Source organism: Hemitrygon akajei, chromosome 1 (genome assembly GCF_048418815.1).
Source record: "Hemitrygon akajei chromosome 1, sHemAka1.3, whole genome shotgun sequence".
Taxonomy (NCBI): Eukaryota; Metazoa; Chordata; class Chondrichthyes; order Myliobatiformes; family Dasyatidae; genus Hemitrygon; species Hemitrygon akajei.
The window spans coordinates 107,651,142-107,677,358 of record NC_133124.1 but is presented as its reverse complement, the minus strand read 5'-3'; the positions used below and the strand labels follow the sequence as shown (position 1 = coordinate 107,677,358).

Sequence of the window (26,217 nt, the reverse complement as noted above, 5' to 3'; positions counted from 1 at the left end):
TAGAAACATAGAAACATAGAAAACAGGTGCAGGAGTAGGCCATTCGGCCCTTCGAGCCTGCACCGCCATTCAGTATGAACCCTGTAGCTGCTTTCTCTCCATACCCCCGATCCCTTTAGCCACAAGGGCCATATCTAACTTCCTCTTAAATATAGCCAATGAATCGGCCTCAACTGTTTCCTGTGGCAGAGAATTCCACAGATTCACCACTGTCTGTGTGAAGAAGTTTTTCCTCATCTCGGTCCTAAAAGACTTCCCCTTTATCCATAAACTGTGACCCCTCGTTCTGGACTTCCCCAACATCTGAAACAATCTTCCTGCATCTAGCCTGTCCAATCCCTTTAGAATTTTATACGTTTCAATAAGATCCCCCCTCAATCTTCTAAATTTCAGTGAGTATAAGCCTAGTCGATACAGTCTTTCTTCATATGAAAGTCCTGCCATCCCAGGAATCAATCTGGTGAACCTTCTCTGTACTCCCTCTATGGCAAGAATGTCTTTCCTCAGATTAGGGGACCAAAACTGCACACAATATTCCAGGTGCGGTCTCACCAAGGCTTTGTACAACTGCAGTAGAACCTCCCTGCTCCTGTACTCAAATCCTTTTGCTATGAATAGATATGATAAAGAGGAATAAAAGAGAAAGTGCACTTACAGAGCACATCAAGGCCTTAGTACATCCCAAAAATTTTTATAACTATTTGATATGTATTTGGTCACAATGGGAACACATCAAAACGTCTTGTAAAGAGAACTGACATACAGTACCTTGTAAAGTAATTCAGTCCCTTTTGTTTACATAACCATTATAACCAGGGATTTTGAACAAAATAACTGAGAATTTTTATCTGCAAATCACTTGCTTCTTTCTTTACAGTAGAGCCCAAAAAACCCAATGAAAATTGTAAAGCATGAAAAACAAAATATTTAAACTGAAATATCAGCAGTTCAAGAGTATTCATTTACCCCCCCCCCCCACCCCAACTCTTGCTCAGTACTTAGTTGAGCTATTTCTTGCAGCTATTTCAGCCAGTAGTCTTTTTGGATAAGTCTCTATTAGCTTTGCACAACGACGGAGCAAGATTTGCCCGTTCCTTTTTGCAAAATTGCTCAAGCTGTGCCAGGTTAGTTGGGGAGCAGCAGTAGGCAGCAATCTTGTGGTCTTTCCAGAGATGTTCGATCAGGTTAAGGTCATGTTTTTGACTGGGTCACTCAAAGACATCAATTTTCTTCATTTGAAGCCACTCTATGGTTGCTCTGGCATTGTTGTCCTGCTGAAAGACAAATTTACTCCCCAGTTTAATCTTTCTGGCAAAAGCTGCAGGTTTTTATCCAGGATCTCTCTGTATTTAGTATTCATCTTCCCATCATTCCTGACCAGATTTCCAGTCCCTACTGTTGAAGAGTATAAGATTAACGCCACACGTATCACTCAGTGTTCAGGGCAAAAAGTTCCACTTTAGTCTCATCCGACCAGAAGACCTCCTCCTACATCTTTACAGTATCTTCCAAGTGACACTTTGTAAAGTATTTACAGGCAAGGATATGCATTTTTTTTTAGCCAGGTCTTGCCACTCTTCCAAAAATATTCTTTTTGTGCAAGGCCTAAGAGAGTGTGCAGTTATGAACTTCATTTCCAGTTGCAGCCACTGTTTCTGCAGCTCACTTAGAGTGACTGTTGGCATTACAGCAGCCTCTCTTGCAAGCGCTATTCTTCTGCAGGGACTAAGCTCAGAGGGGCAGCCTGACCGAAGCAGTGTGGCTGTGGTTTCATATATTTTCCACTTTTTCACAATGGACTGCACTGAGCTCCAAGATATGTTCAGTGCCTTTGAGAAGGTCTGTACCTTTCCCCAGATTTTTGCTTCTCTACTAGCACCTCTCTGAATTGTCTTAAGTGCTGTTTTATTTTCATTTTGGCTTGGTCTGTTGAATCTCTACTATACTGTTGGACCTTACAGAGAAGGAGGGTACTTATTCTTATGAATTCATTGAAAACAGGTGGTCCTCCAAGTTTTCTATATCAAAAATAGAGTGAGTTGGTAAGGTAGTAGTATTTTGCATCTGAGGAAAGTTAGCATAGCATTTACAAAGAGGATGAATACTTTTTCAGCTTCACAATTTTATTTTTGGTTGCATCTCCTTTCCTTATATCAAAGCTCTTTCTTCCCTTCAAATGGATATTATCTCATACCACTTTTTTGACAAATAGGGAATTCCGCTGTTGTCCTGTTTTATCTTTAACCAGTTACACGAAAAGATTACTTGGTCATTTAACTCGATTGTCCTTCAGAGGATCTTGCTGCTTGGTCTACAATCCAATAGTAAATACACTTCAAAAATATTTCTTTGACTATTCCAACCATATGTAGAAGAATATATTATAGAAAATTTCCTACTAACTGGGATTTCCTTTCATTTCTATCCTAATTTCTATCATGATATTGCAAGCTTTATTTTATCCTAACAACAAATCCCCTATGGCAGCGACATTAAATTTAACTCTGTGGTCACAAACAAGCCACTTTACCTATTGGTGGTATGATATTCTATGATATGGATAATTTTATATTCATCTTTGGGCAAATGTGGTTATATTCTTCATTCATGTTCAAAACCAGAAATCACCAAATTTATACTCCAGTGATTAAATAAAACTAAAATGTTCATCTTTAAAGCACATAGTTGCAAGATTTATGAGATAAATTAAAGGATTTCTGGTTTTGAGAATCTCCAAAAAAAGTTATTGTCGAACTATGATTATTGAATAACATACAGTGCAGGATAAAGGAGAACCTGTATCTGGTGCCCAGAGTGAACAGGAGATGAAATCGCCAAATCACAATCGATTGACATTGTCCCTGCAAATCAGTACCTGTTGAATTGCCCTGGGAATGATGCCACGATACTCATATTTCTCTGTAGCTCCAGTCATTGTGTAAGTTTTTCCTGCACCTGTTTGTCCGTAACACATTATTGTACCTGCAGGAAATGTGAAGGACAGTCATTTATAACATGGTATTGGTTTTCCGTCTTAGTGAGAGAAGGAAAATTTAGTATTTTTTCATTTGTTGACCAAGGTGAGAGATTTGAACATTGTCGAACTTGAGTTTGGAGAAAGATGCCCAAAAATTGGACTGCATAATACTGGGGCACTATGTGAGTATCATTAATTAAATGTTGCAATGACAAAATTTATAGTCATTCATAAATCAATGCAGCAATTTGCAAAATTTGATCAACATATCTGGTTATGATATACAACAGTGCAAGTTAAATGTTTGGCAGAGAGACATGCACAAAGTGATACCACTGATGGCGCAATTTCCATTTGCAATATTGTTAAATAGAAATCAAGTCATATATTAATCAGGTCATGCATTGTCCCCTCAAAAAATACTTTATGATTCACAAAGAATATTTGTAGACATATTGCACTTATTTTTCAAGTCAAAGTCATTGTTGTGAACATTTAGCTTCTGAGTCATTTCAAGGGGCTGCATCTGAAACCCAGGTATTCGAAGATCAACACCCTTGATCTTTTAATATTTATCTGTTTTGTTATTCTACCTAAATAGCTGACCTCATTATGGATACTATCTGCCCTGTTCTGCCCCAGTCTTAGTCTTATTTACCACTGAATTCTTTCTGCACACTGCTCACAATAACACTGCCACCCAGCTTGATATCATTAATAAGCATGAAAGTACTTGGTCTCTTTATCTAAATTTTTGATCTAGATTATGAACATCTGGAGCCAAGCACTCACACCTGCACTGATTTACTGTCATAATATCCCTAACTCAAAAGACGTGCTGTTATTTTTGAGATACTTAGTTCTTTGCTTTGGTCACCCTGCAAACACATTATAGCTATTTATTTCTACTTTTGCCATTAATTCTTAACCTTGATGAGATTGAGGCAACTTTAACATGTTTTCATTTTAATCCTCTTTTCTAGTTAACATTGTCTTTTGCAATTTATATTCTTTATTCCTTTTTAACTTCCCCTTCCTGCTGTTTCTCTTCTTCCTGAATAATATCCCTAATCCTATTAGCTCTGTTTTTTTCATAATCTTGTGCAGCACCTTAGTGAAGACATTGGGAAATTTCAAATGCAACACATCCACTAGTTTCCCCCTGCCTATTCTGCTGGTCACAACTTTAAACATGCAAACAGATTTGTCGAATGTGATTTTTTTTCATATGACTATTGACTGAGGCACCCTCGCCTGGTGAATATTTTCATGATTTCTGTTTTTATTTTAGATTTATACATCTATACTTCTTTAAAATTCTTAATCTGGTATACCCCACTCCTTGGCTTTGTGCCCACACAATGAATAAATAATTTGCTAACATCTTTTGCCCAGGTCCTACTTCAAGAGAATAAAATGTGAATCCTACTCTGCACTTTAACTGTAATAGACCTCACTCTCATTTGTTTCTAAAACCAACAACCAATGTCTACAACTAAAGCAGAAACAAGTTTCTATATTGCTGATCAGTTTCTACTATAGGACAGCTGTTATATAGTTCCAAATCTCAAAAAGGCATCAATTCAATGCCTTGAAAATAATTCCAAGTTTGGATATACGGAGTTCTAATGATCAAGTTTTAAAGATTCCATTGAGATAATTCTGTTGTTAATATCCATGCTTAGCATAGAAGAATCAGAATCAGAATCAGAATCAGACTTTAATCGCCAAGTACCTATGCACATACAAGGAATTTACTTCCGGCAGATGTTGTCTCTCTGCTCATAACAATAAAATGATAAATATAAATGAAAATATAGATTATACATACAGGTAGTGCAATCCAAGTAATAGTTAGCCGACAGTTAACCGGCAGTTAACTGTTCAGCAAAGTGACCGCAGTAGGGAAAAAACTTCTCCAGTGCCTATTAGTCTTAGTCTGGAGGGATCTGAAGCGCCTTGGAATCATTCATTCCAATCACAGGATGGTTAACATTTGGGGCGTCAGAGGTGTAGACAACAGTTGTGAATTGTATTGGCCCAATATAGGAGCTATCCAACTAATCTCATTGCCTTGCTCCTTCATATAGTGTTTCTTTTTTTTAATAACTGTGCAGCTCTCATTTGAACATTTCTTTCCACTGTGGATTCTTACATTGAAATGTTTACACCTGACAACTTGATTAACACCCATTAAAATTGTACTTTCCAGTATTAGACTGGGCAGAAATGTTTTCTGTCTGCAGCTCTCTCAGTTAAATTGCAAAGCTTTAGGATCTGTTCTTTGTCATTGTCCATTCGTAGGGTGGGGTATTAAGATCAGGGAACTCTTTATGTTGTAAGGACCAGCAACATATCAGACCTGACTGTGGAAAATCAGTAGGACAGAACATTCTGTCAGTGATGAGCTGCCTGCATCTACTGCTGACATATGTATGAAATATAGTTTCAGTCATATGATGTGAAAATCAGAATCAGGTTTAATATCACTGGCATATGTTGTGAAATTTGTTGCTTTGCAAGACATAATAATAAAAAACTATAAATTACAATAAGTATATATAAAAATTAAAATAAATAAGTAGTACAAAAATAGAGGAAAAACAATGAGGTAGTGTACATGAGTTCATTGTCTATTCAGAAATCTGGTAACAGAGGGGAAGAACTGTTCCTGAAACGTTCAGTTTATCTCCAAGCTCTTGTTCCTCCTCCTTGATGATAGCAATGAGAAAAGGGCATGTCCTAGATGATGAGGGTCCTTAATGATGGATGCTACCTTTTTGAGGCATGACCTTATGAAGGTGTCCTCAGTGCTGGGGAGGCTAATGCCCATGATGAAGCTGGCTGAGTTTACAAATATCTGCAGCTTTTTCCAATGCTGTACAGTGACCCCTCCATACTAGACAGTGATGCAACCAGTTAGAATGCTCTCCAAGGTACATCTGTAGAAACCTGCAAATGTCTTTGGCTACAGACCAATTCTCTTCAAACTCCTAATGAAATATAACTGCTGTAGTGCCTCCTTTGCAATTGCATCAATGTTAGTCCCGGGATAGATCTTCAGAAATGCTGATAACCAGGATCTTGAAACAGCTCACCTTTTCCACTGCTGATCCCTCGATGAGGAGTAGTGTATGTTCCCGTGACCTTCCCTTCCTGAAGTCCACAATCAATCCCTTGGTTTTATTGACATTGAGTGCATAGTTGTTGTTGTGACACCACTCAACCAGTTGATTTATCTCGCTCCTGTATTCCTGATCACCACTTGAAATTCTGCCAGCCGTGTCATCAGCAAATTTATAGATGGCGTTTGAGCTGTGCCAAGCCACGCAATTGTGGGTGTAGAGAGAATAGAGCAGTGGGCTAAGCATGTGTCCTTGAGATGCACCAGTGTTGATTGTCAGCGAAGTGAAGATATTATTTCTGATCGGCACAGACTTCTTCTTGGGAGGAAGTCAAGAATCTAGTTGCAGAGGGAGCTATAGAGACCCGGGTTTTGGAGCTTGTATATAGAACTGACGGTACGATTGTGTTGAACGCTGAGCTGTAATCAATAAACAGCGGCCTGATGTAGGTATTACTATTGTCTAGGTGATCCAAGGCTGAGTGGAAAGCTAGGGAGATTACAACTGTTATAGACCTATTTTTGCAATGGACAACTTGCAATGGGTCCATGTCCTTGCTTTGGCAAGAGTTGATTCTAGCTAACACCAACCTCTAATGTGTACTTTATCACGATAGATGTGAGTGCCACTGGACGACAGTCATTGAGGCAGCTCACCTTGCTCTTCTTGGGCACTGGTATGATTGTTGCCCTTTTGAGGCAGATGGGAATCTCTGACTACAGCAGTAAGAATTTGAAGATGTCCTTGAACACTCCTGAAAGTTGGTTGGCACAGGTTTCCACTGTGATCTGATGCCTTTCGAGGGTTCACCCTCTTGAATGTCAGTCTCCAAGACAGAGATCACAGGAACACCAGATGCTTCAAGGATTTGCACAGATGTAGATTTATTCCCTCTTTTAAAGTGTGAATAAATGACATCAAACTCATCCAGGAGTGAAGCATCACAGCCATTCATGATGTTAGGTTCTGCTTTGTTAGAAGTAATGGCTTGCAAACCTTGCCAGAGTTGACATGCACCAAGTTCTGACTCTAACCTCAATCAGATTTTTTTTTTCACTCTTAAAATAGTCTTCCACAGGTTGTACCTAGATTTCTTGCATAGTTCCAGATTACTGGTCTTGAATGCCACACATTTTGCCCTCAGCAAACTACGAATCTCTTGGCTTATCCACAGTTTTTGAATTGGGTAAGTCCAGTATGTTCTCAAAGGCACACTATCATCCACACAGGTCTTGATGAGGTCAGTGACAACTGTGGCATATTCATTAAGACTCAAAGATGAATCCCTGAATATTGTCTAGTCCACCACTCAAAACAGTCCTGTAAGTGCTCCTCCACCTCCTTTGACCATACCTTCTTGGTCCTCACTGCTGATGCTGCAGTCTTTAGTCTCTACCTATACACTGGGAGTAGACATTCCAAGGTGTGTGTGGGATGGCATGGTAAGCTATGATGGTGACATGTTGGTGATGGTTCCTCAGAGACTTATTCAAACTGCCCTTGTTGAAATCTCCTGCAGTGATAGGGAAGGCATCAAGGTTCTCAGTTTTGTGCCTGCTGATCATAGTGCTCAGCTCCTCCAGTGCCTGCCTGACATTGGCTTGAGGTGGAATGTACACGGCTACCAGAATGATGGCAAAAAACTCTCATGACAGAAAAAATGGATGACATTTGCCTGTTGGATGTTCCAGATCAGGTGAGCAGGACTGAGACAGAACCACCACGTTTGTGTGCCATGATGAGTTAATCATAAAGCATACTCCATCTCATCTGCCTTTAAAAGACTCCATTGTCCTGTCCTTGTGGAGAATGGTGAAGCCATTGAGCTGCAGCAATGCATCCAAAATTGCAGGTGTGAGCCATGTTTCCTTAAAGCAGAGTACATGGTACTCTGATACAGCAATCTTGCTCTGAGGTCTTCAGTTTTATTTTCCAAATACTGTACAGCAAGATTATCAGGAGTGGAAGTTTAAACCCTCTGCGTTTTGATCATTCCTGTAGATTAGCACAGCATCTCCTTTTCGATTTTCTAAAAGGAGAACTGTACTCATAACCTAAGTCTGCCATCTGAGGTTTGTCGATCTTGAATATTGATAGATTTTTAAATAATTCTTAAAATGAAGCTGCTTACTGAAGTACCCATGGCTGTGACTGTGGATATCAGTTGCAGTAGTTCTAAGTCACCACTTAATGGGGCCATCTTACCAGAGAATGTCAACTTTCAGCTCAAAGCCACATCAATACAAAACAGCTTGGCTGCAGGGGCATGAGACATATGATATTGTGGCACGGTGTGTAATGGGAGGACAGGATAGGACTGATGTGAAGAAGCTTTGCCTATAGAATGGCTGAAGAAAAAGCCCACCTCGAACTTTGCTAATTGTCAAAGATTTTGAAAGCTTCTGAACATTCAAGAGATTCACAACTATTAAATATAAATGAAACAATTTTCAAGACAATTATATTTTCAATATAAGAAACAAAATCACTTAAAACAAAAGTTGGAGTCTGGGATTCAGGGAAATTTGATCCAATTTTTTTTTAGGTAATAGGAGGCAGAGGGTTGTTTTATAATCAGATGTCTGGAATCTGTAACTTTTCACAGTGATCAGTGTGATGTGATGTACTTTGATAGGACAAATAAGGGAAGGACATACACAATGAACGGTAGGGTTAGTAGGGGTCCCCCAGAACAATAAAATGGACTCTGGACCTCACAATCTACCTCATTATGGCCTTGCACTCATTGCCTACCTACACTGCACTTTCTCTGTAAATGGAACACTTTATTCTGCATACAGTAATTGCTTTTTTTTTCTTATGCTACCTTAAGGCACAGTTGTAATGAAATAATCTGCATGGATGGCATACAAAGCAGTTTTTCACTGAACCTTAGAACATGTGACAATAATAAATCATTGGGAGTATTGAGAAACACAGTGATTTTCGTGAAGTCCATACGTTCCTAAATTTGGCAGTACAGGGAGATAAGGTGGTGAAGAAGGCATATACATTCAGTAGCCACTTTATTACGTACCTCATATACCTAATAAAATGGCCACTGAGTGTACGTTCGTGGTCTTTTACTGCTGTAACCCATCCACTTCAAGGTTTGACATGTTGTGCATTCAGAGATGCTCCTCTGCACACCACTGTTGTAATGTGGTTATTTGATTTAGTGGCACCTTCCTATCAGCTTGAACTAGTCTGGCCATTCTTCTTGAACCTCTCTCATTAACAAGATGCCCACAAAACTACCTCTCACTGGATGTTTTCTGTTTTTTGCACCATTCACTGTAAACTATAGAGACTGTTGTGCGTGCAAACTCCACAAGATCAGCGGTGTCTGAGATATTCAAACTACACCATCTGGCACCAACAATTATTCCACAGATGAAGTCACTTAGATCCTATTTCTTCCCCATTCTGATAATTTGGTCTGAACAGCAAATGAACCTCTTGACCACATCGACATGCTTTTATGCATTGAGTTGCTGCCACATAATTGGCTGATTGGATATTTGCATTAACAAGCAGGTGTTCAGATGTACCTAATAAAAAGGCCACTGTGTGTATGATATTTGCCTTTGTTAGGTAAAGCATATAATATGAGAATAGGGAGATTATGGTACAATTTTATAAAACATCGATTATGTCACAGCTAGAGTATTATGTACACCTCAAGGCTATGTGCTTCTCCCTATATACTCATGACTGTATGGCTAAGTGCAGCTCAAATGTCATTTAAAAATTCACCAATGATACCTCTGTTTTCGGTAGAATATCAGATGGTGAGTGAAACAGATCAGCTGGTTGAGTGGTGCAACAACCTCACATTCAACATCACCAAGTACTGATAGTGGTCTTCAAGAAGTCAGGAGAACATGCACCCATCTTCATTGAGGGGGTCAGTGGTGGAAAGGGTGAACAGCTTCAAGTTCCAAAACATCAACATCTCAGAGGATTTATCCTAGGCACAATACATTAATGCAGCCATGAAGAAGGTAGGCTAATGGCTTTAATTTGTTAGGAGTTTTAGGAGATTTGGTATTTCACCAAAGATTCTTCCACGGTTCAATGATGGAGAGCATTCTGACTAGTTACATCACAGACTGGTATGGATCCTCCATACACATGGCTCTATCATGGACACAACCTTCCCTACCATTAAAGGTCACATTCATCATGAAGCATGAAAGCCATACTTAACGACTGAGGAGCAACTTCTCTTCTGTCATCAAATTTCTGAATGATCCATGAACATTACCTTATTATTTCTTTTGTTGCACTGTTTATATTTATAATGTATAGATTTTTATATCTTTTCACTGTACTGCTGCCACAAAACAACACATTTCATGTTGTATGTCAGTCATTATAAATCTGATTCTGATTCATTTCTGGTTGCCACACTATATGAAGGACATTATTACACTTAAAGAGGGTGCAGAGGAGATCCACCTGTACATTGCCTGGGATGGAGCATCTCAGCAATGAGGAGTAGCTGGAAAGGCTGGATATGCTTCTTTGGAGAGGAGAGGTGGCTGAGTGGAGTCCCAACAGTCATGTGCAAAATGATGAGGGATATTTTAGATAGTCAGATACACTTCGTAACAGAGGCTTTTAAGACCAGACTGCATCTTTGGCGTAAGCAGTAAGAGACTTAGAGAGAATCTGACGAGGGCTTTTTCACCCTCAAGGTGGTTAGAATCTGAAACACACTGCTATCATAAGGAGGAAAGAACTCTCACAATATTTAAGAATTATCTAGATGAGCAGCATTAGAATTGCTAGTTTGAGTACAAGGAAAGAGTAACATCAGTTATGTTCTTTGGTGACATCTTCCAACCTGATTTGCTGGCTCTGTTGCTTCTAAATCATACCTCCTCCAGGGCACCTAGGGGCGACTTGAGTAGCAGCCAAAGTCTCAATGGATACAATTAAATATTTTCATTTCAGCCTGATACAGCTAAAAAGCACAGCTGCTTCCCAGGTCAGTACAGTCCACAAAGATGACTTAATGTGTTTAAACAAATTATCACTGCTTGAAACTGACGGAAGTAATACTGATTGTGGATGGATGTGTCCTCGTAGGATTCCACGGAAGAAGTGTGGTTGCAGATCAGGGATATAAGTGCGTTTAAGGAAACGGGGTTTTAAACTCCCAATACCGACTATCTTGCTGGCAAATGTGCAGTCTCTGGTGAATACAATTGATGTTCGCAGAGCTAGGGTGCTGAATCAGAGGGACATTAGGACCGCGTGTGTCCTTTGTTTCACGGAATCCTTCTGTACCTGATGCAGCGATTCAGATTAATTTCACCTTCAGGATAGATCTATAGAGTCTCTCAAAAGCAGAGGTGGAGGAGTATGCCTCATGATCAACTCTTCTTGGTGCACAAATATATCAGTGCTGTCTCAATTCTGCTCACCAGACCTGAAATATCTAGCAGTTAAGTGCTGTCCTTTTAACTTACCACGTAAATGAATATAGTTCTCCGGGATCATTTTGGTAGCAGTATACATTCCACCTCAGGCCAATGTCAATCAGGCTTTAGATGATCTGAGCAATGGGATCAACATGCACAAAACTGTGCACCCTAACACCTTCACCATCGTTTTGGAAGATTTTAACTAGGTCTGGTTAAAATATGATTTTGGCCTAACGTAACACCCAAACCCAATAAAAAGGGGGATCCTCTTCTCCAGCCCAGTGAGTCATTGGACCTGGAATCATCTTCCTTCATTTTGCAAGATAAACTTTTTACCTTTCAGATAAGGTGTGAGATACTTGGAACACTGAAGTGTGTACAAGGGTAGTCAAGAGAACTTTCAATGGGATACAAGAGTGAGTGGGATAAGTGTGGGAGAGGGGGAGGGTATTGAAGCATGGTGTTTTCTGAAATTGCAGCTGAATTTGCTTCATTGTTGGATTTGTGTGATACATTGCAGTGGTAGCGATAATTTTGAAAAATATAATTAAATTTAATACTTTCGGGTACCTTGCTTTCTCTGTTTGTATCATAACTGGCCAGTCCTGCTGAGGGTCATCCATCTGTTGTATTAAAAACAATTTTTCTCTCTACTGACACAGATTGATCTACAGGGAATTTTTTACAACTCTGACCTACATTTTGCAGCATTTATACATCCCTTTGTTTTTAACAAGACATAGGAGCAGAATTAGGTCATTTGGCCCATTGTGTCTTCTCCATCATTTCATCATAGCTGATCCATTTTTCCTCTCAGCCCCATTCTTTTACCTTCTGCTTATAACTCCTCATACCCCAACTAATCAAGAAATATCAACCTTTGCCTTAAATATACATAAAGACTTGACCGCAACAGTGACAATGAATTCCACAGATTCACCACTCTCTGCCTAAAGAAATTCCTACTCCTCTCTGTTCTAAAAAGACGCCCCTGTATTCTAAGGCTGTCCCCTCTGGTCTTAGACACCCTCAACATAGGAAACATTCTCTCCATATCCACTCTATTGAAGCTTTCAATATTTGATAGGTTTCAATTATAATATATTGTAACATTAGCATTCCTATATTTATGAACATTTCATTATTTTTAGACAAGAACATTCTCAATACAAATAAAGGAAACTGAAAATTCCAAGATTTATTTTATATTTGGGATATGTGTCTATTATAATGCTTGTATTCTTAAAAAAGAATGAAGGGAGAAAAAATAGGATACCAGAGATCAGTTAGTCTGACATTCATAGTTAGAAAAATGTTGTGTTCTATTATTAAGGATATGATAACCAGTCACTTGAAAAATCATCTATTTGGCAAAGGCGTTCAGAATTTCTCAGATAAAGAAGCAGAGTGCAGACACATGATCTGGAGTACATTCAATCTGAGGCAAGTAGCATTCCTGTAATGTAAGAGTCAGCATTCAAATCATATCCTGCCTGCTTGCATGAGTCCTGCTTCAAAACTGCTGTGGCTACAAGAGCAATTCAGAGTCTGGGTATATGAGCAAATAACTCTCCTGCTGGCTATCCAAAGCTTTTCTTCTATATATAAAAGTACAAGTCAGGAGAATGATTTAATACTCTCTACTTGTCTAGATGAATCCAACTTCTACAACAATCATGATGTTGGATACTAGCCAAGGCAAAACAGCCCATTTATCTCAGTGCCCATCTGACAATTTAAACAATGGGCCAGATCATGCTGGAGGCTACCTGGCAGTTCTATGGAGAAATGCCAACTAACAGTGGGGTTAGTGTATTCCTGATTTCCACATCCTTGCATTACAATGCATCTGATCTCCTGCTTCATTGTTGCTCTCACCACTAAGTCCAGAGATGGAATTCAGTCCTACTGAGGCAAAAGGCTTGATACATATCACACTTGACCCCCTTAGATTTACTTCAACAATGGCTAGCCTTTGTGGCACTAACTCCATTTATTAGAATTCAGTTTCTGGCATGGATTAGAAAGTACAAGTAGATAGTTATTTTTCCATTTTACTTAATCTTAATGCTTTATATTAATTGGAACAACACAGAAATTGCTGGAGAAACTCAGAGGACGAGACAACACTGATGGAGGGAAATGGACAGCTGCTGAGCTGGGTCAAAGCCCTTCACCAAGACTGGAAAGAGAAAGGGGAAACAGCCGGTATAAAAAGGTGTGTGGGGCAGGGAAGAATGAAGTAAAGCAGAAAGGTGATAGGTGGATCCAGGTGAGAGGCGGTTGATAGGTAGGTGAGTGAGGGGAGCGTGGAAATGAGGTAAGAAGCTGGGACATGATCAGTGGAAGTGATAAACGGAAGAAGATGGAATTTGTAGGTGAGGACAGTGGACTATGGAATAAAGAAAATAGGGGAAAATGGATTAGAAAATGAACAACTCAGACTAATTACTGAACAGTTCATATGAAGAGGGTAAATGCAAATTAAATTCACTTGCTCTGAACTCACTCCCACATCAGGCAAAGCATGTGATGGAAGCTGAGAAAATTTACTTTAAGATTGTATTATCAAATCTGACAACATGGGAACATATTGACTGAATGCAGGAATAAGTTTGGAATTACTCCAAACACATGTCCTCTCAAGCAGTAATTTACTGAACAAAGTCAGCGGGTCGAGGAGCATTTGTGGGTCTAGTATCCTGATGCTCCAGATTCAAGCATCTGCCGTATCTTCCTTCTCTGTATGTACTCTCAAGCCTGCTCCACTAATGAATATGATGGCTAAACTATAGTCTCAGCACCTCTCATTTGCTTGTTTCCCTCAACCCTCATCTCTTGTATAGTCCAAATATCTAACTCAGACTTGCATAAATTCAAAGATTTAGTTTCCAAAATTCTCTGGAATGGAGATTTTCAAAGATTCATGGCTCCTGACAGAAGATATTCTCTCTCATCTCCATCTAAAATGGGTGAACCCTTATTCTGACTTAATGACCCGCAATTCTAGATTCTCCCATTCAACTTAGCATCTATTTTTCAAGCCTCCTTTTCTGGATCTTCAGTAAGATCACCGCCCATTCTTCTGAACTCCAATGAGTATAATCTCAACCTGGCAAAATAGTGTTTAATGCCTTCATCCCAGGAATTAATCTAGTGGACCTTGTCTATACAATGCAATAGATGTATATCTCTCCTAAAATAAGATCAAAAATGTATACATTCTAAGTATAGTCTTATCAACACTCTGCATAAATGTAGCATGACTTTCTAGCTTTTACCCTTCTCTCCTTTGCAATAAAGACCAACAGTTTCATTGTCTTCTTAACAATTGGCTGTATCTGCATATCAACCGTGATTCATGCACACACTCAGATCCGTATGTAGAGTAGCATACTCCAGTCTCTTCCCATTTTGAGCATTATTTTTCCCATTCTCCCTTTCAAAGTTGATCAAGCTGTAATATGTCCCATATGCAAAAAATACACCTTCTCACTAAACTAATATTTCTTTTGTAGATTCCTCACACCCTACATGCAACCCCTTTCCCACCTACTTCTGTATGACAGACTTATTAAGTCACTAAAATAGTCTAGTCCCCAGAACTCATCCTAGAAATAAGAAAACAATTTAGAGAAAGTGATCTAGAAACAGACATAAATGTAGTTTTAAGGAGTCTTTCAATGATGGGGACATACAGTATGTTATAATGATGATGGAATATGAAGGACTGATACCTGACAGATCTGCCACTGACAGTGGACTGAAAGTCAGTTCTTTTTGTTAATGTTTCAGTGCTTTTAGCACCTGGGCTTTTGTCAAGTCACTGTATATACCTTAAGGAAATGACCACCATTCACTTGGAACACATCTTATTTATCAAGAGTATTTAGACCACGAGTCTCAAACGTATTATAAGTTTTAATATTTCATATCACTTATTGCATCTATTGGAGAAATAATGTTTCCATACACAGCTACTACACTGTCAACTACAACTTTACTACCATGTTCACACTGCGGGATAGATTTTTCTTTCAATGTTGTAACTACAATTTCTATTCCCTTTGTGGTCAACAACAAGATCTTTATACTCATGAAAATGGCTAGGGTGAAACTCCTCACATTTTCACCAACTTAAAAATTAAAAGCTACGTACTGCTGAAGCCATTAATTATGCTGGAGACTGCTTTCTTTGCAACGGCATTATACACAACATCTTGAGGTACATCATGGAGAATTTCATCTACTTTGAATAACCAGTCGCAATGTTGATTGTTGGCTACCTCTTTACGCTGGTCCGGTCTGGTGTGAATTTTAATTGTCTGCAAAGTATGTTAAACAAAAGTTATTTGTCTAAACTTTGAAAATCAGTTCAAGGTAAAGTTTACAATAACATAATTGTTTTATAAATATACTTAGTTCAATTTGGTTCTAATGAAACTTGATGTTCTAACTCTCACATGTGCTGTGGAAGAATTAAGACTGACAGCAATCTTAATTCTGAAGTTTACGAGGTCTGCTGGGGTATAAAAGTAATATTTAAACCAATCCCTAAGTGATCTCAAATAGTTTAATCCTGAAATGAGCTTCAGTACTCTGTCTGCTTTTTCATACCCAGATAGGTGGCACTTGCAGAAAAGTTGAAAAAGTCTTGCTACTCGACACATGCATTGTTTTTGGTCAAGAACAGAAATTATACATGGTAATATCCGATAACTCATCTTTACTTTTTTAAAGTACTGAGTTAGGCTAGCACAGCCTGACTGGCCTAAACTCAAATGTATCATCAAAATTTATACAACTTGCTTTAGGCATACAGTTTTTAATATGGATAACACATGACCTCTCTGTCTTTAGTCTCTTTTGTTATTCCATTGAATCCAAATGTTACTTGAAGAACAGCATTTGGTATTCCAATTCAACATATTTCAATCATTAGGACACCACAATGTGATCAGAAAATGGTTTTCTAAATCTCACCGGATCTAATCGGAGGCCTGTCCAACTCAGGCTCTGCCTCTTTACTCCTTGCGAAATAGACAACACTGGAAAGGTTTAATTTATGTCTGTACTTGGCTGTTCTCAGAAGATGGTAATTGTTTCCTTTTGTAAATGATGCTCAAGGAAGTCAGCACACAAATAATTAGAAAGGTAAGCGGAAGGTTGGCCTTTATTGTAAGAGGATGGAGTAACGGCAAGTCATTCAACAATTGAATCAACTGTTGGGGAGGCTATACATTTAAGGGATATATTAGCAGAGGAAGCAGTTGAGGAGATTGAAAATACAAAAAAAACAGCAGAAAATACAAAACAAAAACAGAAATTGCTGAAAATAGCCAGTCAGCATTCTAATTTTATTCTAAATTTGTCTAGCTCTGACAAAAGGTCAAAGGTAGTGACAGATCGCAGATGATCTTTCTGGAGGAGATGTAAGTAAAGGAACTAAATGAGGGCAGGATACTGGAAATATATTGCTGGAAAAAGTGATACTGAAAATATATTGCTGGATATCTGAAATGAAAGGGAATGCTGGAAATACCCAGCAGAGCAGTAACATCTGTAGAGTTAGGATTTTTTTTGTTGTCTGAACTCAGAAATTCTCATACATACTAGAAAGGTTAGTTGCCTAGAATTGTTGAACTCAATATTGAGTGCTGAGGGCACTAACGTTCCCTAATTAGAAGATTCAAAGTTCAAAGTAAATTTATTATCACAGTACATGAAGTCATCATATACAACCCTGAGATTTGTTTTCTTGTGGATATATACAGTAAATCCAAGAAACACAATAGAATCAATGAAAGACTACATGTAACAGGGCAGGCGACCAGTGTGCAAAGAACAACTGTGCAAAGAACAACTGTGCAAATATGAAATAGAAAAAAATAATAAATAAATATGCAATAAATATCAAGAAAATGAGATGAAGATTACTTGAAAGTGAGTCCAAAAGTTGTGGGAACAGTTTAGTGATGGGGCAAGTGAACTTATCCCCTCTGGTTTAAGAGTCTGATGGTTGAGTGGTAATAACTGTTCCTGAACCTGGTGTTGTGGGTCCTGAGAACCCTGTATCTTTTTTGTTATGGCAGCAGTGAGAAGAGTGCATGGCCTGGATGGTGGTGGTCCTTGATGATGGATGCTGCTTTTCTGCGACAGTGCTGTTTGTAGATGTGCTTAATGGTGGGGAGAGCTTTACCTGGTGTCATTACGGAGAAAGCATGACAGTGCCTCTACGTTCTTAGAGGTTTGTGAAGATTCAGCATGTCATCTAAAACTTTGACAAACTTCTATAGCTGTGAAATGGAGAGTATATTAACTGGGTGCATCACAGCCTGGTATGGAAACACCAATGCCCTTGTACATAAAATCCCTCAAAAAGTAATGGATAGAGCCCAGTCCATCATGCTTAAACCCCTCCCCATCATTGAGGGTATCTACATGGAGCACTGCTGCCATCAGGAAGAATGTACAGGACCGGCATTATTCCACCAGGTTCAGGAATAATTATTATCCCTTAACCATCAACCTCTTGAATCAGAGGGGATAAATTCACATGCCCCAATACTGTAGTGTTCCCACAACATACGGACTCACTTATAAGAACTCTTCATCTCATATTCCTGATATTTGTTGCTTATTTATCAGTAGTTTCAGAAAACCTGTTTTCTAATTTGTATTGGAAATGGTCAATTCTTATGCAAAATTTCAATATAAGTAGGTAACACTTGCTTATATTTTCCTTATATTTTCTCTCTTTAGATGCTGTGTGATCACCTGGACCCCTGGATATTTACAGCATCTTTTTATTTTATAGTTTGATCAATTGGATATAAAATAACCATCAGTTCTAGCATTCTCTTTTCTCTTACCTGTCTCCATTCATCTCCTGTATCTGTTTCTCTTTTAGATATATCATATGCAGTTGACATTCATTTTCCAATATCATCTGACACCATCATCCTTTGTGGCATTAATCTTTCCTTAGGCTCCAAATGATCACTGATTCCCTTTTGTTTTCTCCACTCCTTCTCACCATCTTCAGTTCAATAAAACATGCTCTCTTTCTAACTGATAAACACAAGAATGTCTGCAGATGCTGGAAATCTAAAGCAACAGACACAAAATGCTGGAGGAACTGAGTAGGTCATGCAGCATCTATGGAAATTAATAAACAGTTGGTTTCAGGCTGAGACTCTTTGTCGGGACTGAATTGGAAGGGGGAAGATGCCAGAATAAAAAGATGAGGGGAGGGGAAGGAAGCTAGCTAGCAGGTGATAGGTGAAGTCAACTGGGTGGAAAGGTAAAGGGCTGGAGAAGAAGGAATCTGATAAGAGAGGAGAGTGAAACAAAGAAGAAAAGCAAGGAGGAAGGGACCTGGAAGTGATAAACAGGTGAGAAAAGATAAAAGGCCAAAGTGAGCAATAGAAAGAGTGGGGGGAAAAGAAAAAATGTTTTTAGCAGAAGGAGAAATCAATGCTCAGGCCATCAGGTTGGAGGTTACTCGGATGGAATATAAGGTGTTGCTCCTCCACCCTGAGGGTGGCCTCATCTTGGCACAAGATGAAGCCATGGATCGACATGTCAAAACAGGAATGGAAATCAGAATTTAAATGTTTGGCCACCAGGATGTTCTGCTTTTGGCGGATGGAGTGTAGGTGCTCGATGGGTCTCACCAATTTAGAGGAGGCATCAGACACGATAGATGACCCCAGCAGATTTTCAGGTGAAGTGTAGCCTCACCTGGAAGGACTGTTTGGGGCCCAGAGTGGAGGTGACGGAGGAGGTGCCTCATGAAACTAAGTGCCTCAGATTACTGAACTGAAATAATAACTGACTTGCTCTCCATTATGTGATGCTGCCTAACTTGGTAAGTATATCTAGCATTTTCTGTTTTTGTTTTACCAGTTTGATTCTTGAGATGAAATGGTTATCTGAGAAGGAAAGTTTGAATGACTGGCATCCTGTTATTCTAGTTTTTAAGAGGTGATCCTGTTGAAACACAAGCTTCCAAGGGGCTTGGCAAGGCAGATGATGAGAGGATGTTTCTACTCATGATGGAAATTTGGAACAATAGGCCAAAGTTTCAGAATAAGTGGCTGCCCGTATAGGATAGAGATGAGAACAAATTTCTTCTTTTAGAATTCTCAACTCCAAACAACAGTGGAACTAAATCACTGAACATATTCAAGGCTTACTTAGACTTTTCTTAACAGGGGAATCAAGAATTACAGAAAGTTGGAGCTGAGAGCAGATTCAAATGATCCAGTATTTCATCGATTGGTGGATCAGTCTCAATGAGTCATTTGGCCTATACATATTTATATATTTTTTGTGTTCCACTGATTTTCTTATGCATCTGCCAAATGGGAATGGTTAAGTTATTCATGGAGTATGAGTAAAATTAATGCAAGAGTTGTAGATCAAAATATTTTTACACCTTTAGTAAAACATTCAAAGTACTGTACCAAAGCCTGATCAGGTATCAATTTTTCTGAATCAAAGTTCAAAGTAAATTTATTATCAAAAATGCATACATATCACCATATATAACCCTAAGAAAATGAATCTTGGGGTTGAATATGGTGACATTTATGTAATTTATAATAAATTTACTTTGAACTTTGATTAGGAAAAATTGATATCAAATCAGTGAAGACATTAAAGTTGGTGAGTATGAAAGTTAGATCAAAAAGAAAGGCATTAAGACTGGTATATTCATTTTCACAATAACAAACCTGCCATTCCAAAGTTGGGGGTAGAAAGACAGGGATATATCAGCGCTTTTCCCTATAGATGCTGCCTGGCCTGCTGCGTTCCATCAGCATTTTGTGTGTGTTGCTTGAATTTCCAGCATCTGCAGATTTCCTCATGTTTCAGATATATCAGAGTACACAATTAAATGAAAATAGAGATAATAGAGGATTATAGGATTAAGAATAGGATGGAGATGAGAACAATGAGAAACCTGAACACAAAAAATACTAAATTTGATTCACGGATGAAACAAGAGCTAAAGTAGCAAAGAAAACAAGATAATACTACCTTCTCTTGTCTGTGAATTAATTAGTAAATTAGTTGAGCTTTCTTGACAGATCAATTGTAACACATTTGTTTTAGAACAGCTGCCAGGCTTTCTAATGTATTAGAGGACAGGAATAACCAATCTGAAGAACTGTACAGGTCAATAAATCTAGCCTAATTCCTCATTCCAGCAATGCAGGTTGTAGTGGTTACTTGAAAACAAACCAAAACTGCTTAGACACCAAACGCAGGGGATTGATACTATATGACGTGCTATCAATCTAGTAACCAAGTTCCAATGTCGAAGCATATGTTTGATCCTTTATTAAAAAACTAGCAAAACAAATTTGAAATGATAAAACGAATGAAGCTAAAACTAGTGTTTTAACAAAATAAACAGTTATCAGTGTATTAAATGTACTTAAGCGTATTCAAGCGGTCAACAACAAAAAAAGACATCATCCCCGGCCCACTCTCTAGTTCTACCCAAACTAAACTTGTCTAAAGAAAAAGCATGAATATGTAACTAAACTCTTTGTTTCTACCATGCCCCCACCCATGCGACTAACCACCAATAAATGCGCAACACAGAATACAATGCAGATAGAAAGTAGATATATGGCTCCTACACAGGTCACAACTCCTTCAATACACATCCAAATACATTCATATATGATGAGTGTTCCTGCTTCTACCATCTTTACAGGCAAATGTTACCCATCTCCCTTTCAAAGTTTTTACTAGTTATTTTAAATCTATGCTCTATGTTTTTAAAAAATTCTCTCCTAAGGGAGATTATTAATTTTGCATTACGGAGGTGCCAATCAATATTAGGGAAGCTGAAGTCATCCATGACAACAACCTTGTTATTTTTGCATCTTACAAAATCTGTTCCTCAGTGCCTCTGTTGCTGTTGGGGTGGGGGGGGTGGGAGCTGAAAGAATACTCCTGATTGAGTGATTGCTCCCTTCCCGTTTCGGACTTCAATCACACTGACTCAGTAGATGATCCCTCTGTGGCAAGACCCTTTTCTGTAGCTGTGATACTTCCCCTGATTAGCAATGCCACTCCCCCACTGTTTTTACCTCCTTCCCTGCCTATTTGAAACATCTAAACCTCGTAGCATACAGCAGCCATTTCCTGCCCTTGTGACAGCCACATATCCATAATGGCCACAGCATTGTAATTCCAGATACTACTTGCACTACAACAGACACATTTCAATCCATCCCACTGACTCCAATTTTGCCCTATCAACTGCCTCACATTCTCTCTACATGGTTCATCTAGCTGTATACCAACTGCCCCATCCTCTGACCAGTCACTCTAGTTCCCATCCTCATACCAAACCAGTTTAAACCCTCCCCAATAGCTCTAGCAAATCTGCCCGCAAGGATATTGGTTGTCCTCTAGTTCAGGTGTAACTTGTGCTTTTGGACAGGTCATACCTTCCACAGAAGAGATCCCAATGATCCACAAATCTGAAACCTTGCCTTATGGTCTTCTGTCTCTTTCACCAATCAGCTTCATCCTTCCCATTCCAGGTTTCACCTATCACTTGGTTTTCCTCTCTCCTACCCCCACCTTTTAAATCTACTCCTCAGCTTTTATCTCCAGTCCTGCCGAAGGGTTTCACTCCGAAATATTGACTGTAAAAAAGATTACTCCCCCACGCCAGTTCCTCAGCCACACATTCATCTGCCAAATCATCCTATTCTACTCACACTGGCACGTGGCACAGGAAGCAATCCAGACCTTACTAACTTTGAGGTCCTGCTTTTCAGCTTCCTACCTAGCTCCTTATATAATCTCTTCAGGACCTCATCCCTTTTCCTTCCTATGTAGTTGGTACCAGCATGTACCATGACTTCTAGCTGCTTACCCACCTCCTTTCAAATGCTGTGGACTCAATCTGAGACATCCATGAGCTTGGCACTGGGGGAGGCAACATACCATCCAACTACCTCTTTCACATCCACAGAATCTCCTCACTAACAAGTGAGAATCTGCAGATGTTGGAAATCCAAGCAACATACACAAAATGCTGGAGGAACTCAGCAGGGCAGGCAGCAAGTTACAGCCCAAAACGGCGATTGTACCTTCTTCCATTGATGCTGCCTGTCCTGCTGAATTCCTCCAGCATTTTGTGTGTGTTGCACAGAATCTCCTGACTGTTTCCCTAACTATTGAATTCCCTATCACCACTGCATTCTTCGTCTGCCTCCTTCCCTTTCGAGCCATGAGGGCACTTCAGCTTTCTCCTCCCCCACCCCAACAGTATCCACAATGATATACTATTCCCTTTCCCTCTCCTGACAGCCACCCAGCTACCCACCTTCTGCAACTTAGGGAGTGACTACTTCCTTGTAGCTCTTACCTATCACTTCCTCATTCTCCTGTAAGAGCTGAAGGCCATCCAACTGTTGCTCTGGTTCTCTAACAGTGGTCTGTAAGGATATACTTCATGGCGACGTAGTTATCCCAGATCTCCCACATCAGAAGAACGCACCACTGATCCTGGAACCATTCTCACTACTCTAGGTAGACCTAATAGACAAAGAAAGAAAGAAACTTACCAGATACTTACCTTAACCTCTGCTTCTTCTAGCTGAAACCTTTTGAGCCAAAACCTCAAGCTCTCCAGTTGAACAGTTTGAAACAATGGCTAAGGGCCACTCTGCTTTAACTGCCAACTGCTGAATAAACAACGATATCTCAAGCCCGCCAAAAAGTTCCAAAAGGCCCCACTCATGTTTTTATCTCCAATGATTCAACTGGATTTTCACCATTATTTTTCTTTTAAAATTTAACTCACTATGGTGTTCTACAATATTCCTACCTCATTGTCAGAGGAGCCCTCAATCATATCTGTTGCAAAATTAGCTGTTGTCCTGATTCTTACAAACACCTTCACGCCTGTATTTTTGCTGTCCATGTTATGCTGCAATGGAATGAAGTACAAACATTAGAGAATGAAATATTAGATATTCTTCCAGCTTCAAAATTCTAAGACCAGTGAAGCACCAGCTGTACTGTCAATAAACTGTCTCTTTTCAAATCTCAGTGACTTAAATATTTATTGTCTTAGGTGGTTAAATTAGAATACAGCAAATACAGATATATTTAAAAACATAGAAACATAGAAAGCCTATAGCACAATACAGGCCCTTCAGCCCACAAAGCTGTGCCGAACATGTCCTTACCTTAGAAATTACCTAGGGTTACCCATAGCTCTCTATTTTTCTAAGCTCCATGTACCTATTCAGGAGTCTCTTAAAAGACCCTATCGTATCCAACTTCACCACCATCACTGGCAGCCAATTCCACGCACTCACCGCTCTCTGCGTAAAAAACTTACCTCTGACATCTCCTCTGTACCTACTTCCAAGCACCGTATAACTGCGCCCTCTAGTGCTAGCCATTTCAGCCCTGGGAAAAAAGCCTCTGACTATCCACACGATCAATGCCTCTCATCTTCTACACCTCTATCAGGTCACCTCTCATCCTCCATCGCTCCAAGGAGAAAAGGCTAAGTTTACTCAACCTATTCTCATAACGCATGCTCCCCAGTCCAGGCAACATCCTCGTAAATCTCCTCTGCACCCTTTCTATGGCTTCCATGTCCTTCCTGTAGTGAGGCGACCAGAACTGAGCACAGAACTCCAAGTGGGGTCTGACCAGGGTCCTATACAGCTGCAACATTACCCCTTGGCTCCTAAATGGAGGCCAATGCACTGTATGCCTTCTTAACCACAGAGTCAACCTGCACAGCAGCTTTGAGTGTCCTATGGACTCGGACCCCAAGATCCCTCTGATCCTCCAAACCGCCAAGAGTCTTACCATTAATACTATATTCTGCCATCATATTTGACCTACCAAAATGAACCACTTCACACTTATCTGAGTTGAACTCCATCTGCCACTTCTCAGCCCAGTTTTGTATCCTATCAGTGTCCCGCTGTAACCTCTGACAGCCCTCCACACTGTCCACAACACCCCAACCTTTGTGTCAGCAGAAAACTTACTAACCCATCCCTCCACTTCCTTATCCAGGTCATTCATAAAAATCACAAAGAGTAGGGGTCCCAGAACAGATCCCTGAGGCACACCACTGGTGACCGACCCCCATGCAGAATATGACCCATCTTCAACCATTCTTTGCCTTCTGTGGGCAAGCCAGTTCTGGATCCACAAGGCAATGTGCCCTTGGATCCCACGCCTCCTTAGTTTCTTAGTAAGCCTTGCATGGGGTACCTCATCAAATGCTTTGCTGAAATCCATATATACTACATCTACTACTCTTCCTTTATCAATGTGTTTAGTCACATCCTCAAAAAATTCAGTCAGGCTCGTAAGGCACGACCTGCCCTTGACAAAGCTATGCTGACTATTCCTAATCATATTATGCATCTCCAAGTGTTCATAAATCCTGCCTCTCAGGATCTTCTCCATCAGCTTACCAACCACTGAAGTAAGACTCTATAATTTTCTGGGCTATCCCTACTCCTTTTTTTGAATAAGGGAACAACATCCATAACCTTCCAATCCTCCGGAACCTCTCCCATCCCCATTGATGATGCAAAGATCATCGCCAGAGGCTCAGCAATCTCCTCCCTTGCCTCCCACAGTAGCCTGGGGTACATCCCATCTGGTCCTGGTGACTTAAACAACTTGATGTTTTCCAAAAGCCCAGCACATTCTATTTCTTAATGTCTACACGCTAAAGCTTTTCAGTCTCGCTGTAAGTCATCCCTACATTTAGTGGAGCAAAGGACATTAATTCAAAGATACAGAGGGCAATCTACACGTTTCTCCTCTGAATTATGAGAATATTTGAAAAATAGGTCCAACACAAATGATTTCAGTAGCCATATATTTTTAAGATGCCACCAAGACTTGGAGACTTGTAATCCAAAGCTCCAATAACTTAACCTGTACGACTGCCCTGGTGAAAGTAGCTTTCCTATGTATGCCTCCTCCACCTTCCAATAGGGATATAGAAAAAAGTTTTCCGTATGCCTTTCCACACCCCTTCTCACGGAATTATGAACAAGTAAGCCCAGATAAAGCCAGTCCATATGAGGTTAGGATAAGATTGAAGAAGTGTTACCAAAGTATGACTGCTTTTTCTCTCTTGCAGACTCGGTACCTCGTCTCCCTCCCCTTCTTCCTCTGGCTCCCCTATCGCATTCAGAGAGCTCCAACTTCCCGCATTGGCATTGCCGGGCTAGTGATACCTTGGAAACTATATCCATGGTAACGGGGCAAGAGTGCTCTGCCGTAGTGGATCCTCCGATGGTTTCGTTCAGTGTTATTCACACGGGGCGCTTTACTCCTCGGAGGTTTGTTCCCCCAACCCGCGTGGTGACCGTTGCCATGGCACGGTCGCCGTGGAAACAGGACGCGCGGTCGGCGAGGGGGTAATCCCTGATTTGAGCCCCCTCCCTGAAGTGTTGCCGTTCCTGTTCGGTTCCGTGTGGTGATTTGTTCAAAGGGAAATGAAGGAGGGGAAATAAACACTGCCAGAAGAGCCCAGAACAAAGCATATTGATAAATAAATCACTGCCGATGCTGGAAATCTGAAACAAAACAGAAAATACTAGATATTCGTAAGTCCTAACGAAGAGTCAGTTGACACGTTAACTTGATTCCCTCTCCA

General features: G+C 39.9%; 1 protein-coding gene across 4 annotated transcripts in view; it reads right to left on the bottom strand.

Moving 5' to 3' along the window:
- Positions 1-25,836, bottom strand: part of kif9 (kinesin family member 9) — a 97,083-nt gene extending 71,247 nt beyond the window's left edge. For 2 of the 4 annotated variants that reach the window (XM_073049306.1, XM_073049290.1), the window contains exons 1-4: positions 25,796-25,836; positions 23,398-23,499; positions 15,694-15,859; positions 2,876-2,982 (exon numbers count right to left, since the gene is read on the bottom strand). In XM_073049306.1, the coding sequence (XP_072905407.1) occupies positions 2,876-2,982; positions 15,694-15,859; positions 23,398-23,499; positions 25,796-25,813 (393 nt within the window). In that variant the 5' untranslated portion in view covers positions 25,814-25,836. The other 2 variants (XM_073049298.1, XM_073049316.1) reach the window with 2 other exon arrangements.
- Positions 25,837-26,217: the final 381 nt, after the last annotated feature.